This window comes from Centroberyx affinis, unplaced genomic scaffold (genome assembly GCF_046629955.1).
Source record: "Centroberyx affinis isolate AG114_WGS23_722 - 3 ecotype Tasmania unplaced genomic scaffold, CSIRO-AGI_Caff_v1 ptg000955l_1, whole genome shotgun sequence".
Lineage (NCBI taxonomy): Eukaryota > Metazoa > Chordata > Actinopteri > Beryciformes > Berycidae > Centroberyx > Centroberyx affinis.
Genome location: NW_027279529.1, coordinates 17,455 through 30,851, shown reverse-complemented (window position 1 = coordinate 30,851; position 13,397 = coordinate 17,455). Strand labels below are relative to the sequence as shown.

Sequence of the window (13,397 nt, the reverse complement as noted above, 5' to 3'; positions counted from 1 at the left end):
GACTTTGGCTATTTATTTATGTAAATTATAAAATACATTTAAAAAATCGGCAATTGAAGTAAGATAAGAAAGACAAAAACAAGGCAAGAATGTAAAAGTAAAACATAAAAGGGAAGGAAAATACAATTCAACAAAGACACTAAATCATCATTACATAAAAGCAAGTCTATGAAAGTGAGAGAGGAGCTGGAGGGGAGTTGCAAATTTGACTTGACAGTCGCACCAGTGTCAAGCAAGCCAGAATAAGAAATAAGACTTCCGGTCATACTTTTCCAAAATAAAACATGGAAAGTACCAACGTGAAAATAGAGAATACATTTAAGGAGGAATAAACAAAGAATCTACACCTGACAACTTGGAAGGATGTCTACTGTCTCGAAGAAGTCAGTTTGAAAATATTGTAGTGGCAATTATTCCTGAATGAATTAATAAAAAAAAAACTGTTGCTGAAGGGACGGAGCCCTCAGGACTAAATGTATGTAATGTCCAGAATATATGTGTCTATTCAAACTGGATTAGCAATTGTAATTGTTGCTATAATTGTAATTACTACCAAGATAATCTGTCATTATGTTCTATGATCTAGGGCTGCCAAAACACACAGACTCAAACACGAAACCTATACTAGACAACTTGGAAGGATGTTGAAAAGTAGCCTACATTTTAATTTATAGCAGCAATAAAGACTATAGAATGAGAGTTCCTGTTCTTGGTGTCAGGTCAATCAGAAATACTATAACAGTAATTAATGAACTAATTGCAGTAGTAGTAGTAGTAGTAGTATTGAATTTACAAAGTGCTTTAACAACTGAAAACAAAACAACTTCGTGTGCTTTTATTTTGAAGGGGAAGTTGCTTCATTTCCGGTCTTCCCCTATCTTCCTCTGTCTAACTTGATGCTACCCCAGTCCAGGGCACGCAGGCTGGCAGGCAGGCTGGAGGAGCTGAGCGGAGAGCGACGCCTTGACAACCGAGAGGGATAACCTGTTACTTTCGCCCCACTTCAGACAACTTTTACTCGGACTTCGCCATGTCATACACATCGGCGAGCTAAGCGACACACACACACACAAACTCTAGCAAGAAAGTCCCGTTCGGTTTAGGCTAACTGAAAAGCCAAGTTTTCTTCCGAGGAGGGGGGATCGTCACGCCGTTACACCATCAGCAGCGCTGGCGATGTCTGGATCTTACTGCAAAAGTTTGTACGCGTTCAGCGGGGACCAGCACCAGCAGGGGCTCAGCTTCGAGGCGGGGGACATTATCAAGATCGTCCAGCCTCTGCCCGGCGGCTGGTGGGAGGGAGAGAAGGATGGAGCCCGGGGATGGTTTCCCTCAAGTTACGTCCAGGTCCTGGAGGTAAGGTCAGGCTGGTCCGGTTGCAGCCCCAGTAGCTTTACAGATGAGACTTTTATTATCTCAACTTATTTCAACTTTACACCAGCCTCGAATTGGATGCAGTTTTGCTTTGTCAAGTGACTTTGCACATGCGTTCTTAGTTTGTGCTTTTCAAAATAGTGAGAAAATGGAATGTCTTTCTGTCTCTTTCTTTCTCTCTCTCTCTCATGCACGCACACACACACACACACATACAGAGTGAGAGAGTTCAGTGACACACACACACAGTGAGAGAGAATTAAGTGACACACACAGTACTTACAGATAAAGATAGTTTTCAGAGATGAGCTAACAAGCAGATTCCCTATTGCTGTGCTTATCAGATTAACTGTAACCTTCCCACCTATTTACTGGCTGGCTGTCTGGCTGGCTGAAGCCTCCGCACTTCCTCATTCCAGGGCGCATTCCAGTTAAATTCTCAGGTCTCCTCTCTGTGTGCATGAATGCACTGGGGCAGGGGCAGAGAGGAGGCATGCTGCACTCTCTCACTGTGGTCAAACATACACCCCCCCCCCCCCCTCACCCACCCACCATACCCACCCCCACCCCCACCCTCCTTCTCTTTCGCTCCAACTCAGAAAAAGCTGAGGCAGAGGAGACCCACATTTTTTTTTTTTTTTTTTTTTTTTTCTGTTTCATTTCTTCAATTGTGCTGATTTCATTTGCAAAAAATCGTGTTTCGGCTCACTCCGTTGGAAGAGATTGAATCTTGGGTTCAGGAAATGGCTTGCGGTCTCCAGTCGGTGACACCACTCTGTATTGTGACAATTTGTCATAATCGGCTTGTATTCGAGAGAGACGGGCACGTGGCCAGCGTTCCCTGCCATTTTTATCACTTTATCATCATACTGGATGCGAGGTGATATAACGTGATCTGGTGAAAAAACTGACTGAAACTGACAGTACTCCGGCCCAATCCATCCTAATACTGGGCTTGTGCTGATGGTTAAAGAGGATATGAAGCACTGGGGAACCCGCAGCAGCAGCAGCAGGCAGTTCAAGCACAACATCCCCTATGATGGTTTCTCAGATCTGTTGAGGAATGGCATGGATGGGTGGGGCAGCAGGGTGGGGCAGTAAGCGGAGAAGTTGCCCTTCAACCGGAGGATCCGGGTTCAAGGCCCCCCCCCCCCGTCTCGGCCAGCATCCGCCCTGCTGAAGTGTCCTCGAGCCGGACGCTGAATCCCTGCCAGCTCCAGACCCTGACCTTTGACCTCTGACCTCCCTGTGGGGCAGGGGCAAGAGAAAAGACCAATAAAGTCTCCAGATATTTTAGATGAGTGTACTAGTATGATGTAAAGAAAGGATATACAGTACAATATTATCATCTTTCAGTGGAATCATATGGTGATGATATGGTGATTTTGGGATATCATGACAATTCTGCTGTCTAAACTGATGATAACAAGCAAATTTTATGTAAAAACTTTGAAAAAATGAGGTATGGTAGGAATGTTATTTGAAAATTTTAGCTTTCTTTGACATCACGCCTGACATTACCACTCGATCCGTATCGCGATATGTATCGATATCGGAAAGAATCCTTATGATTATCGTGATATTGATTTCAACCATACAGAGATGGCAGAAAAGCAATATCTGAAGAGGTGGAAGGGCATTTGCTTGGTTTCTAAAAGCAGTAACAAAATCAAGTCATGCTGGGTGTGTCCCTCAGTCGGTTGGATGCATATGTGCTTTCTCCACAACACTGATGCAAAGCTAGATAACTGCTCAACCCCTCAAGGAATCAGCGGCATGCTTATCTGATCTGAGGTCTGACTTATCGCGAATATTCTCCCCAGCTTCATCTCAACTAGGGCTTTTTTGGAGCTCCGTGGTCTGCAGCTTTTGCCGTTGCGGGTTCAAATCTGAACTGTCACCTCGTCCCACGCTGGCCCACCTTCCCTGTCACTTTTCCACCGGTCTCTGCAGTGGAAATGCCCCAAAAATAACCATTAAGAAAGAGAGAGCTTGTTGATCGTTTGCTTTGATGGGGGGAGTGTTGCACCATCACCTCAGCCTACCCGTTCCACCAGGCGGACCGCTTCAGCTGGGAATCACAAAGGATCTCTATTCATGTGTTAACTGAGAGTACATCCAGCAGGGGCAGGGCTAGAAAATCAAGGTTTCAATTTTAGAGCAGGACCGGTTGCCCCTGTGGAAGAAGGAGAAATATTCCATATGAGTGTTGCAATCGTTCATGTGGAATGTAAAGCGCTGTAGTTCACGACAAGAGCGATGCATCTCCTTACCACATGTGGGTTGAATTACGCATACTGAAACTCGAGGTTTCACCCAGTTCCCCTTGAATCTGTCGTCTGCAGATCGAACGGGGGCCGACCGAGGAGGCAAGCAAAAGTCAATTCTTTTATTTCCTCAATCTGGTGACGTGTTCAAAGGTCGGGGGCCCTTCCAGGAAATCACCACCATTCCTTCAAGCTGCTCCACGCCAACTCCAGCGGAAGGAATTCACTTTTCATAATCCCGAATGATCACAAATTCAGACTAATGTGCGCTAATAGTCTGGGTGAGGATTTCCATAGCTGGCATGCTTGACAATGCAGCTCTTTGATCTAGCTCTGAGACACCCTCTATTGTCATCTTTAGCATTGGGGGGCTTTGTTCTCCGAGCAGCTCTATTCTTCGCAGCCCAATGAATCATTCAGCAGAAAACCTGTTGTCGCCTGGCGCATCTCGCTCTAAACATTCCCCAGAGCCTCCAACACTTGATGCTGCGTCACTTTTTTTTTTTGGAGGCAAGTCAATAATACTGCGAAACTCAGTTTGCGTGCGTCGTGACTTCGCCGCGAGTTTGAACCTTGAGTGTTGACGGATGATCGGAGCGGATGATGCTTCGGATAGGATGAGGCTGCCTGTCTTTGTATGGATGAGGAACTGCTCATCAGCCTTTCCCTCGGCTTTAACTATCATTTTCAATATGATGGTTCAAGAAAGAAAGCCGGGATTCTCTTTGTCAGTGGACATTAGGTGTAAAATGAGATTCAGAGTTGGTGTGTAGAGGTGCTAACAATTCAGTTCTATGAGGAATGGTACATAATGTCAGTGTCGAAGCCTCACTCGTATACTGGAGGGGATTTTTTTTTTGTGATCATTAGACGGTGAGTCATGACAGTGAGTCATATTGGTGATTGGCTCATCAGCGCGCACTGTCCAACTAATGAGGAGGAAATGGCAGGGAAGGATTTAGAACAAAAGGGAGTTAGAGCGGCAGCTGAGCGCGATCGATGATGACTCGGGTGCCATGAGCTTCGGCTGATGACTCGCTGATGTCACCCAGCAGCTGGAACGGAATATTTTGTCCCAAACAGACTCGAAACGCTCTGATGTCGGAGAGCGTTTGCTGTCAAATGAATCAGAACAATTCGCATTCCTTTAACCTGCTGGCCTGCAAATGAGTTGTCAGCCTCCCAATGCGTTTGACCGCCGATATCTAATCAAGTCTGTCACAGCGTCATCACTGTTTCCAGACAGATGTTAGATGTGCTGTTAAGCTCTTCTTGGCCCGACCCGACTCTGACTCTGACTCTGACTCTGAGTTATTATACTGTTATTCCATTATCCCATTAGTTGTTGTGGAGCAGCTTCTCATTTTAGCGTTCCGTCCTTTTTCTTACTGTCACTCAAGGGGATTTTTGCTTTTACCTCTGTCAGGAGGTTATGTTTTTTCGCCCCTGTCGGTTAGCTTGTTTGTCTGTCTGTCAGCTGGAAATCGCAGACACTTATGACTTATGAAATTTCCGTGAAATTTGGTGGACAGATGGGCCACGGGCCAAGGAACAATTGATTAGATTTTGGTGGCGATCCGACTCTGGGATTTCCGCCATTAGACAATTATCTTTTCTTTTTTCTTTTTTTTTCGCCATAACTATGAAACTAACAGAGATAGAGACTTCATTCCAAATCCTCAGGGTTTGTTTACAGGGTCAGGAAATCAATTTAACATAAAATTGAAGAGATAGGAATGGGTGTAAGAGCAAGTTGGAGAATTGCTCAGTGTTGGCGGAGGTATGCGCTCTCCTAGTCCCCTCTACTTGCTACTATTTACTGGATTAACCATTACCAAGACCTTTCTGTAGCCAGCATTATGCTCATGTGTGACTAAATCTGAACTGACTATGTATCAAGACCGCAATGGCTGATTAGTAGCTTATCTGGAAGGTGACAATCATTGAAGAAACATTCCAACTTCCAGCTTAAAATGAGTGAGCAGGTAGGTGTTCGGGGTCATGCTCCAGAACCCATCTGGTGATAGACACAACACTGGCTGTAGTGTAGTTCACTGAACCAGTCCAACACGCCGGGTTATAGCCTTTGACGACTGGCTGGAGTGCAGTAAATCCAGTGCTGTTGCTCTGGGGATCCATGGGGCATTCCCACAACAAATCAGGACTCGCCAATAAGTGTTGAAATATCAACACGGGCAGTTAACATGTAATAGGAGCCTGCAGCTGGGCCCAGCAGGAGCCATCTGGAGAGTCCCCATTGACTCCTATACAGTCTAAAACTGCTGGTGCACTTTGGCACAGTCCAGTCCAGGAGTTTGTTCCTCCAGTTAAAGAGGCCAGTCATTTTGAAGATGATGTAATGTTGATATTCCCAAATTTTTAATATTCGGCCTACATTATTACAGCATTATGAATTATTTTCACTACAGCGTGAATTACTGTATGCCATTACGTCTCCGCGTAGCCTGGGGGGAACTATTGTAAGCAATTTGCTGAGAGCCGTAAATTATGGAGAACCACTTTGCTTCCCTAATGCTTCTCCTGGTGGTGTGTCAGCTGTGTTTATTATGAAACCGTGGAAGCGGGTGCGAACCGGGGGCCGCGGGGCCTTCCAGCAGAGGTTTGGATGGTGATTTAGCCTGGCATAATCCCTGCAGTGGAATGCCGGGGGTCAGGCTCCTCCGACACGCGGCCAGGTGCTCCCCCCACTCCCCCCCCCCCCCCACTCCCCCCCCCCCCCCACCCGGCACGCTGGAAAACTCAACCCACCTCCCCGCGCAGACGTCATACCAAAATACATAGTCATTTATTGTCATGGAACATGTGTAGAGCTCTAAAATGTCAGATTAATGGCTAAGCATTACAGCGCCTTGGCCCTTGTTAACCACAATCTGTTGTATGTTTTGACGCTGAAGGATAGAATAGAATCGAGGCTTTTGAAGCTGTGTGACAAATCTCCTAGCAACCGTGGCTGATGCAGTCATGGAGGTCCAGTGGTGCGCTGGTTCTGCTCAAATAATGGCTAAATATATAACAAACGGGCAAGAAAGACGCCTGAAAAGATATTGTTGTGGTGTGGCAGTAGGGCAATTCAGTAATGTCTGATGAAGTAGATGCGTTTCCAAATGTAGGTCTTGTCTTTAGCCCTAGTCTCTACTCCAAAACACTCTTTGCGTTGTTGCTTGAGATGCATCAGCTCAGTAATTCTGGTTATTTTCAACCTGGGCCTTATTTTCCTATTTGTTGCCATTATGTCGATTGATTCTGCTGGACCAAGTTGTACATTTAGAAACACATCCATGCTGTTCACAGCTATTGTTGCCCAAGAGCTGAGGACCTCCAGAGGATATGTTACATCACCAGAAAGCCCTCTATAGAATAGATTAGAATATGTACCAGTACACAAGATCTGATGTAAATATTATTATTGGTTGTGCTAGTTTGGAAGAGTCCTTATATAGAAGCCTAGCTTGGATGTTATGGAGGAAAGAGGAGGTATGGGAGAGTATATCAACAGGGCATCTCCCATCTCAGATGTTGGTTTGAATTAGACTAGCGACACCTCCAGAAAGATCCTGTTGTAACCCCTTTCAGTGTCAGGGTTCCAAAGAGATGAAGTCATATGTTTTTTCTTCTCTTATAGTTCGTACAGGAAGGCAGGATTTGTGGTGACATCACCGCAACTCTGCACTCCTCTTTCTCCTTCTTAGTGGCTGGAGGTAGTGAAAAAAAATTACTCAACACCTGAATTTTCTGGGGATAGGATGCTTGTCTTGTGATTTAGGCCGATTAGAAGTGTATTTTTACATAATAATGTTGCCTCGTGTGGCTTTTAGCTTCACCCGAGGTACAAAAAAATGTCAGATCTCAATCCATAGCACACATTGAAACATAATCTATATTAACAAATGTGCATGATCCAATTTGTAGATAAAAAACGCATTATTTACTGTGGAGTTCACAGTGAGTTTAGTACTTCAGTGTGGGTTGACATGCTGCCATATCTGATCCTGAGAACATGACCGGCGCTGTCCAGATAAGCCCCGCTCGCTGGAGAGCGTGCTCCTCGCTTAGTATTCAGTGGACTCATTCATTCACCTAATTCAGTTGTGTGTCACATTGGTCCTGTCGTATTCTCGTGTCATTTGTATGGCTGAAGAAGAAGAAGCCTTGAGGAGAGAGAGAGAGAGAGAGACAGAGAGGAACAGGGTTTAAGCAATTCACATAAACCGGAGGGGGGCGGGGTGCGCACAAAACAGGCTTTGTTACTTGGATTGAGCACTCCAGCCTGCACACGCATGTACACACACACACACATACAACACACGTGCACTGCTGAGGCATTGAGCAGACAATGACGACAGTTTGTGTGTGTGTGTGTGTGTGTGTGTGCGCGCGCGAGTGCATGCTTCAACATGCATGTGTGTCCCTCCTCCTCTCTTGAGTGTCTCTGTATGTCTGAAGTGCCTCTACATCTGGGAATGTGGCTTCGCTTCAGGCTCCCACATCTGCCCAAACCAAAACAATGTCTCCCAAATAAAGATATGGTCTAGAGCCCTCATCTCTCTCTCTCTCTCCCTCCCTCCCTCCAAGGTCTAGGGTGTATATTTCACTCCCCCTCCATCGAGACCAGCTCAGTCTTTCCATATCCGAACGCTCTCTCCTCCTCTCGCTCGGTCTTACGGTAGTAATTAGTCGGCCGACGCGCGTGTGAGAAATTTCTTCCCCCGGCTGTGCTTCTCACACCCCGAGAGGCCCAGACACCCGCCGAGTGATCCCAGAGGGTTGGGAACTCTCTCCTCGGCCTCAAAACTCTTGGGCGAGAGCTGTTTGTTGGTCTTTCCAGTCTCCACCGGGGCCTGTATGTAACAGCGGTGATGAGAGAGAGAGCCACCTTGTTCGTGTGGGAGTCTGAGTGGAAGCATTTTCTTCTTTTGCATGGGTTGGGGTCGCTTGCGAAATCTGAGTTTTTGAAGGCCAATACTGATATTTTTGGATTGAAGCCGCCGATAGTGGCAATAATATCTTTAAATTTGACCATTTTTATGTCAAACATTATTAGTCTTTTATTCTTGTGACAGTGGAAAATCCTCTGAAACAGCATTTAGACTACATCATGACACACTAAACGCTTCACTAAAATCCAAACTAATGGAGTTCTTTTAGGTGTGGGATACTAGCCCCCATCCTATACTAGGGCTGGGCGATATGGTTGAAATCAATATCATGATAATCATAAGGATTTTTCTCGATATCAATATATCACGATATGGTTCATGTATGCAAAATCACGTTAAATAATCAAATGAATGTTCATCTCATTGAACCGAATGGTGATGTTAGGTGTGGTGTCAAACAAAACAGAAATATTCAAATAATATTCCTACCATACCTCATTTTATCCGAGTTTTTAAGTAAAATTTGCTTGTCATCATCAATTCAGACATCAGAAATGTGTGTCACGATTTCAAAATATCTTCATATCATCACGATATGATTCCACTGAAAGACGCTAAACGATAATATTGAATTATCGCCCAGCCCTATCCCATACCTTATGTGTTTGAATAACAAATAAATAACAAGGGTAAGCGCTCTCTGCAGCCAAAGATGAGTTATTCCCATGAAACTTCCAATAGTAGGGGAGAAAGCCAAGAAGCAACCTCCATCCAGCTCTCCAGAGTCGGACGTAAACAGCATTGACTGGCCGATATTGGATTTTTAGTGAAAGGGCAGCAGTCTATCCGATATCTCAGGCTGACGCTACATTGCTCATGATGTTAAATTGAAGCATCAGCATTTGCTGCCGTCCTATTCCATGACAATACTGATTGGGGCGCAGACAGTGGCATCAGCAGTTGTGTGCGAACCGGCTAGAAACACAGGCTATACTAATATGACAGTGTTGACACAGAAAGGGAAAGGCCGAGGTATTTATGAGCGAATAATAGGAAACAGACACTTCCCCTGTCTGTCACACCTCTGTTCCTGTACTCTGCTGACAGGACAAGGTGGGAGAGGGAGGGAAAAAGAGTGTACAGAGATGCTGTGTGCCATCGCTACTATTTTAGTAGTAACTCCTGACTAGAGGTGGCCTACGCTCTCTGTGCGCATCTCATCATGAAGAAGACATCCTTGTGTTTGTGGCTTCTGCTCCAATTTGCACAGCTGCATTAAAATCTTAGCAAAATGGAAAAGCGTGATACTCTCCTCTTTTTCAGGAAAGACTAATCAGTGTATTGGCAAAAGTGAAGACGTTAACGGCTATGTTCGCGCCGAGAATAGCTCGGGGGGGGTGAAGTGACTAAGAATCTCGACGCTCTCCCTGCTGCTGAGGCAGCACCGGACCCTTTTCCGCCTCATGTTCGCGTTCAGGATCCAAATGGAAAGCGGACAGCTGGTCCGACAGACCTTGACCCCCGCGGACTCTCGCCTTCCCACGTCCAGATGTTTTCACGGGGGGGGGGAGGGGGGGGTTACCAGAGGTCAGGCTCGGCTTACGCGCATAACGTAACGGGACGATATATACTACATGGCAAACCACACGAGCACACACACACACACACCCTGTCACTAGTCAGGAGGTACTGAGTCACTCACTGAGGCAAGTGTGAGGACAGCTAGAGTATAGAGTGGGACCTATCCAGTAATCCACTCTGTTGAAACTCTGGACCACTGAGGCTGCACATTTCTCCTCCTCCACACAGCCGATGAGTGGGCGACTCACCGTTTTCGCAATCCATGTGACCTCAGACGGTGACAGTTGCATCCAGTGAATCACCTTTTCAGGACAATGTTTCTATTGTAACGTTGCTAAATTGGAACTCGGGCTTGAAAGCTGAAGGACCCGTTCGTCACTCGGTTTCAAAATCCGTCTGAAAGGCTGAATTTTGCGGTCTTGCTCAAGGTTGGAAACTGTTCAGTTCAGTAATTGCCTCTCTGACGTCAGTGGTAGAATCTATTTAACTTAAGGTTATTCTGTATATCATAGCAGGCCAACTTTGAAATTAATTTTACTGTTCTGCGGATTATTAGAATAACATGATAGTTTTTCCCGAGTTATGTTTATGTGGTCTGACTTTCGAAACCCAATCAACACTTTAAGCCGGTCTTAGTGGGAACCAATTAAGTTCTCCATGTTTTTTCCTCTCCTAACCCCGAACTGAAGTCAAATATTTCAAGTGAGCATCCTCTGTTCAACATATTGAAGTGGCCTGTCTAACCCGGCTGTCCAATTAACATTCAGAGACACACTCTGTTTTGCAATACATTGGATCAGACGATATTTATGGGATGCCGTTGAATAAACCGCTTGTTTTATACCACATTTTCACCAGCAGTGAGATTATGCCCTGGGTTTGAACTCTCTCTGTAATGACTGTGAAGCTGAAGCAAGCAGAATCTTTCCCGTAGGCCCCAGCCCGGCCTATTAAAGTCCAGGTGAAGGGGTAACGACCCAAGTTTACTACGCTGTTATTCCCCGACTGACCTCAAGGAAAGGCTGGCTATTTATTTAAAGCCATTTTCCAAGGGAATTGAACAAATTATTCTTAGTTTTCCAGGCAACGAGCCAGTGTCACTGAAATGGAGAGACCATGAGGTATTTTGTTTTCCATAATAAGAGATGCTGCCCGTGTTTTTGGGGGTGTGGGAAAACGTCTGTAATCTGAGGAAGAAAACCCAGGAATCTGTGTATAATACCAGGCATACCAATCAAGGTTCCTGTTTCTTTCTGAGTCAGTGTCGTATTCTGTTGGTTGAATGGATTCTATTATTTTTTATTTGCTTGCTAGCATTTAAGGTTGCAATTCGCATGAAGCAAGAGCATGTTGAAACCAAATCAGCGTTCATTAAAGGAAACAGCCACCCTAAAGCACTTTACCGCTGTTAAAAAGGCACTTATTGGCGATGTACCTCGTCTTTCTTGGCCCGTGTTGTTGTTTGGTGAAGTATTTTTCTTATTCCCACGGAGAAGACATGACATCACATCGATATTTCACCAGGTCACAATTTGCTGGAAGAAAACATGTTGCTCTTGACTTGTGAGTAAGCCCATGGTGGAGCATGAAAGAGAGAGAAGAGTAGAGTTCCTGCTTATCTTATCTGATTTTTGTTCCAGTGCCTTCCGTAATGACTAATAAATGTTTAATTAAACTTCAACTTCAGACTAGAAGACAGACAAGTTGAGTGCGGCTGCATGGCTCACAGACAGCAGCCATGATTGTTGTGGTTGCTCCTCAGTCATCGGAGCCGTGGATGAGTCCTTCTGTTCTCTGCCAGGGGCTTTTCTGGCATGCTGTGAATGTGGAGCCAAAGGCAGTCTGGGGTTTATAAGGTTAACCATCTGGAATGGTGCATTATTTAATGTTGCATATGCCGAGACAAGCTGGCTTCTAGATTTGTCACAGTTCCCACCACCAAGGTGCTCCCATTCACTCACTCATGTCTATTTTTCTGCTTGAGAGACTTGTCATATCCTCCACAAACATTCTGTCACGAGGGAGAATTTTAACTCCGTCTCTAGTGGCTCGAGACGCTCTTCATTCAAGGCGTAGCTCAGCTTTGAGACGCACTTGAAGCGGACCTATGGACATTCCAGTAATAGTTTGAAGACAGATTTACACAGTAGGTTCAGAGTCAGTTTCTGCATTTCTTTTTTTTCTTTATTGCGGTGCTGGAAACGCACCATGTCGACGAGCTAAAACGTGTTCATGTCCAAGAATCTTGCAGACTGTATCTGCGTCCTCCTGACCATAACCGGCCCACTCCCATCTGTCTTTGCCTGCCTTGGAGAGGCATAGCCGCTTCGCTCGGAGGAAAACAATACTCCGGTATCACTTTACTGATAATGAACATGTGACCAAACAACATTGTGTTTCACATTCCCAGATGATATGAGGTTTAATTGTATCTGAAGGAAGCCAGCAGGAAACTTGGCATGAGGCAGGAAATGCGGAGAAAACCCCCAAGCGTCTCTTGTTACTGCAGCGCATGGGGTTCAGGTGACCGTCACTTTCACTCATGACTGGCTCTCCCTGCCCTTTCCTGTTTTCATCTAATTACATGCTGCAAACAAATTTAATAACCCGTGTTGTTTGGCTTAGAAACAACAAACAGCATTGTTGCAGTGGGGTGTGGGACAATTGAAGGATGCCTTGCCTCTGCACACATTCATATAGCGCCTAGTCCTACTGTAACCGTATCTGTGTGTGTTTTGGCACCGATATTGACTTTTTTCTCAATTTAGTTTTCAGTATGCAAACCTCTGATCCTCTGTCACTGTCATGATTGGAAATAGCTTAGATTTTCTTTCATGCACATGTTGGATTACTGCCACCGCCTCCCATCGCGCACGCTTTCTCGCCCGCATCTATCGGCGCAGCGTTTGCATTTTTGAAATATTATACGCCTGCATTTTCGCTCGGAGCAAAAATACTGGGCCGTTTGAGCAGGATCCGTTTCTCGAGGGCGGAAGAGGGACGAATATAACAGTGGCCACCGAGACCATCAAAGGGAAAACATCACAGCAATGTTGTAGGAGACTGTGTAATTACATGCAGTCATAAGTCACCCGGGGTTGACATGGCTTCGTACTCGCCGCTCCTGCGGGACCAGAAGCCTCGTTTTCTCCTCTCGTCCTCTTCCAGGACAGCAGTTCGATCTAATGACTTCATTGTGTGAGGTAAAGGAGGGGAGAAGAGATGCAGCTTCCACCTCGAGGGACAGATCGGGCCCGAATCGATACAGCGCGGGCAC

At 45.5% G+C, this 13,397-nt stretch overlaps 1 protein-coding gene across 1 annotated transcript in view; it reads left to right on the top strand.

The window, feature by feature from the left end:
• Positions 1-947: 947 nt before the first annotated feature.
• Positions 948-13,397, top strand: part of LOC139646201 (growth arrest-specific protein 7-like) — a gene marked incomplete at its 3' end in the record, with an annotated part of 29,432 nt that continues 16,982 nt past the window's right edge. Inside the window, exon 1 of the mRNA XM_071522143.1 lies at positions 948-1,356. Coding sequence (XP_071378244.1) covers positions 1,177-1,356 — 180 coding nt within the window. The remainder of the gene's footprint in view (positions 1,357-13,397) is intronic.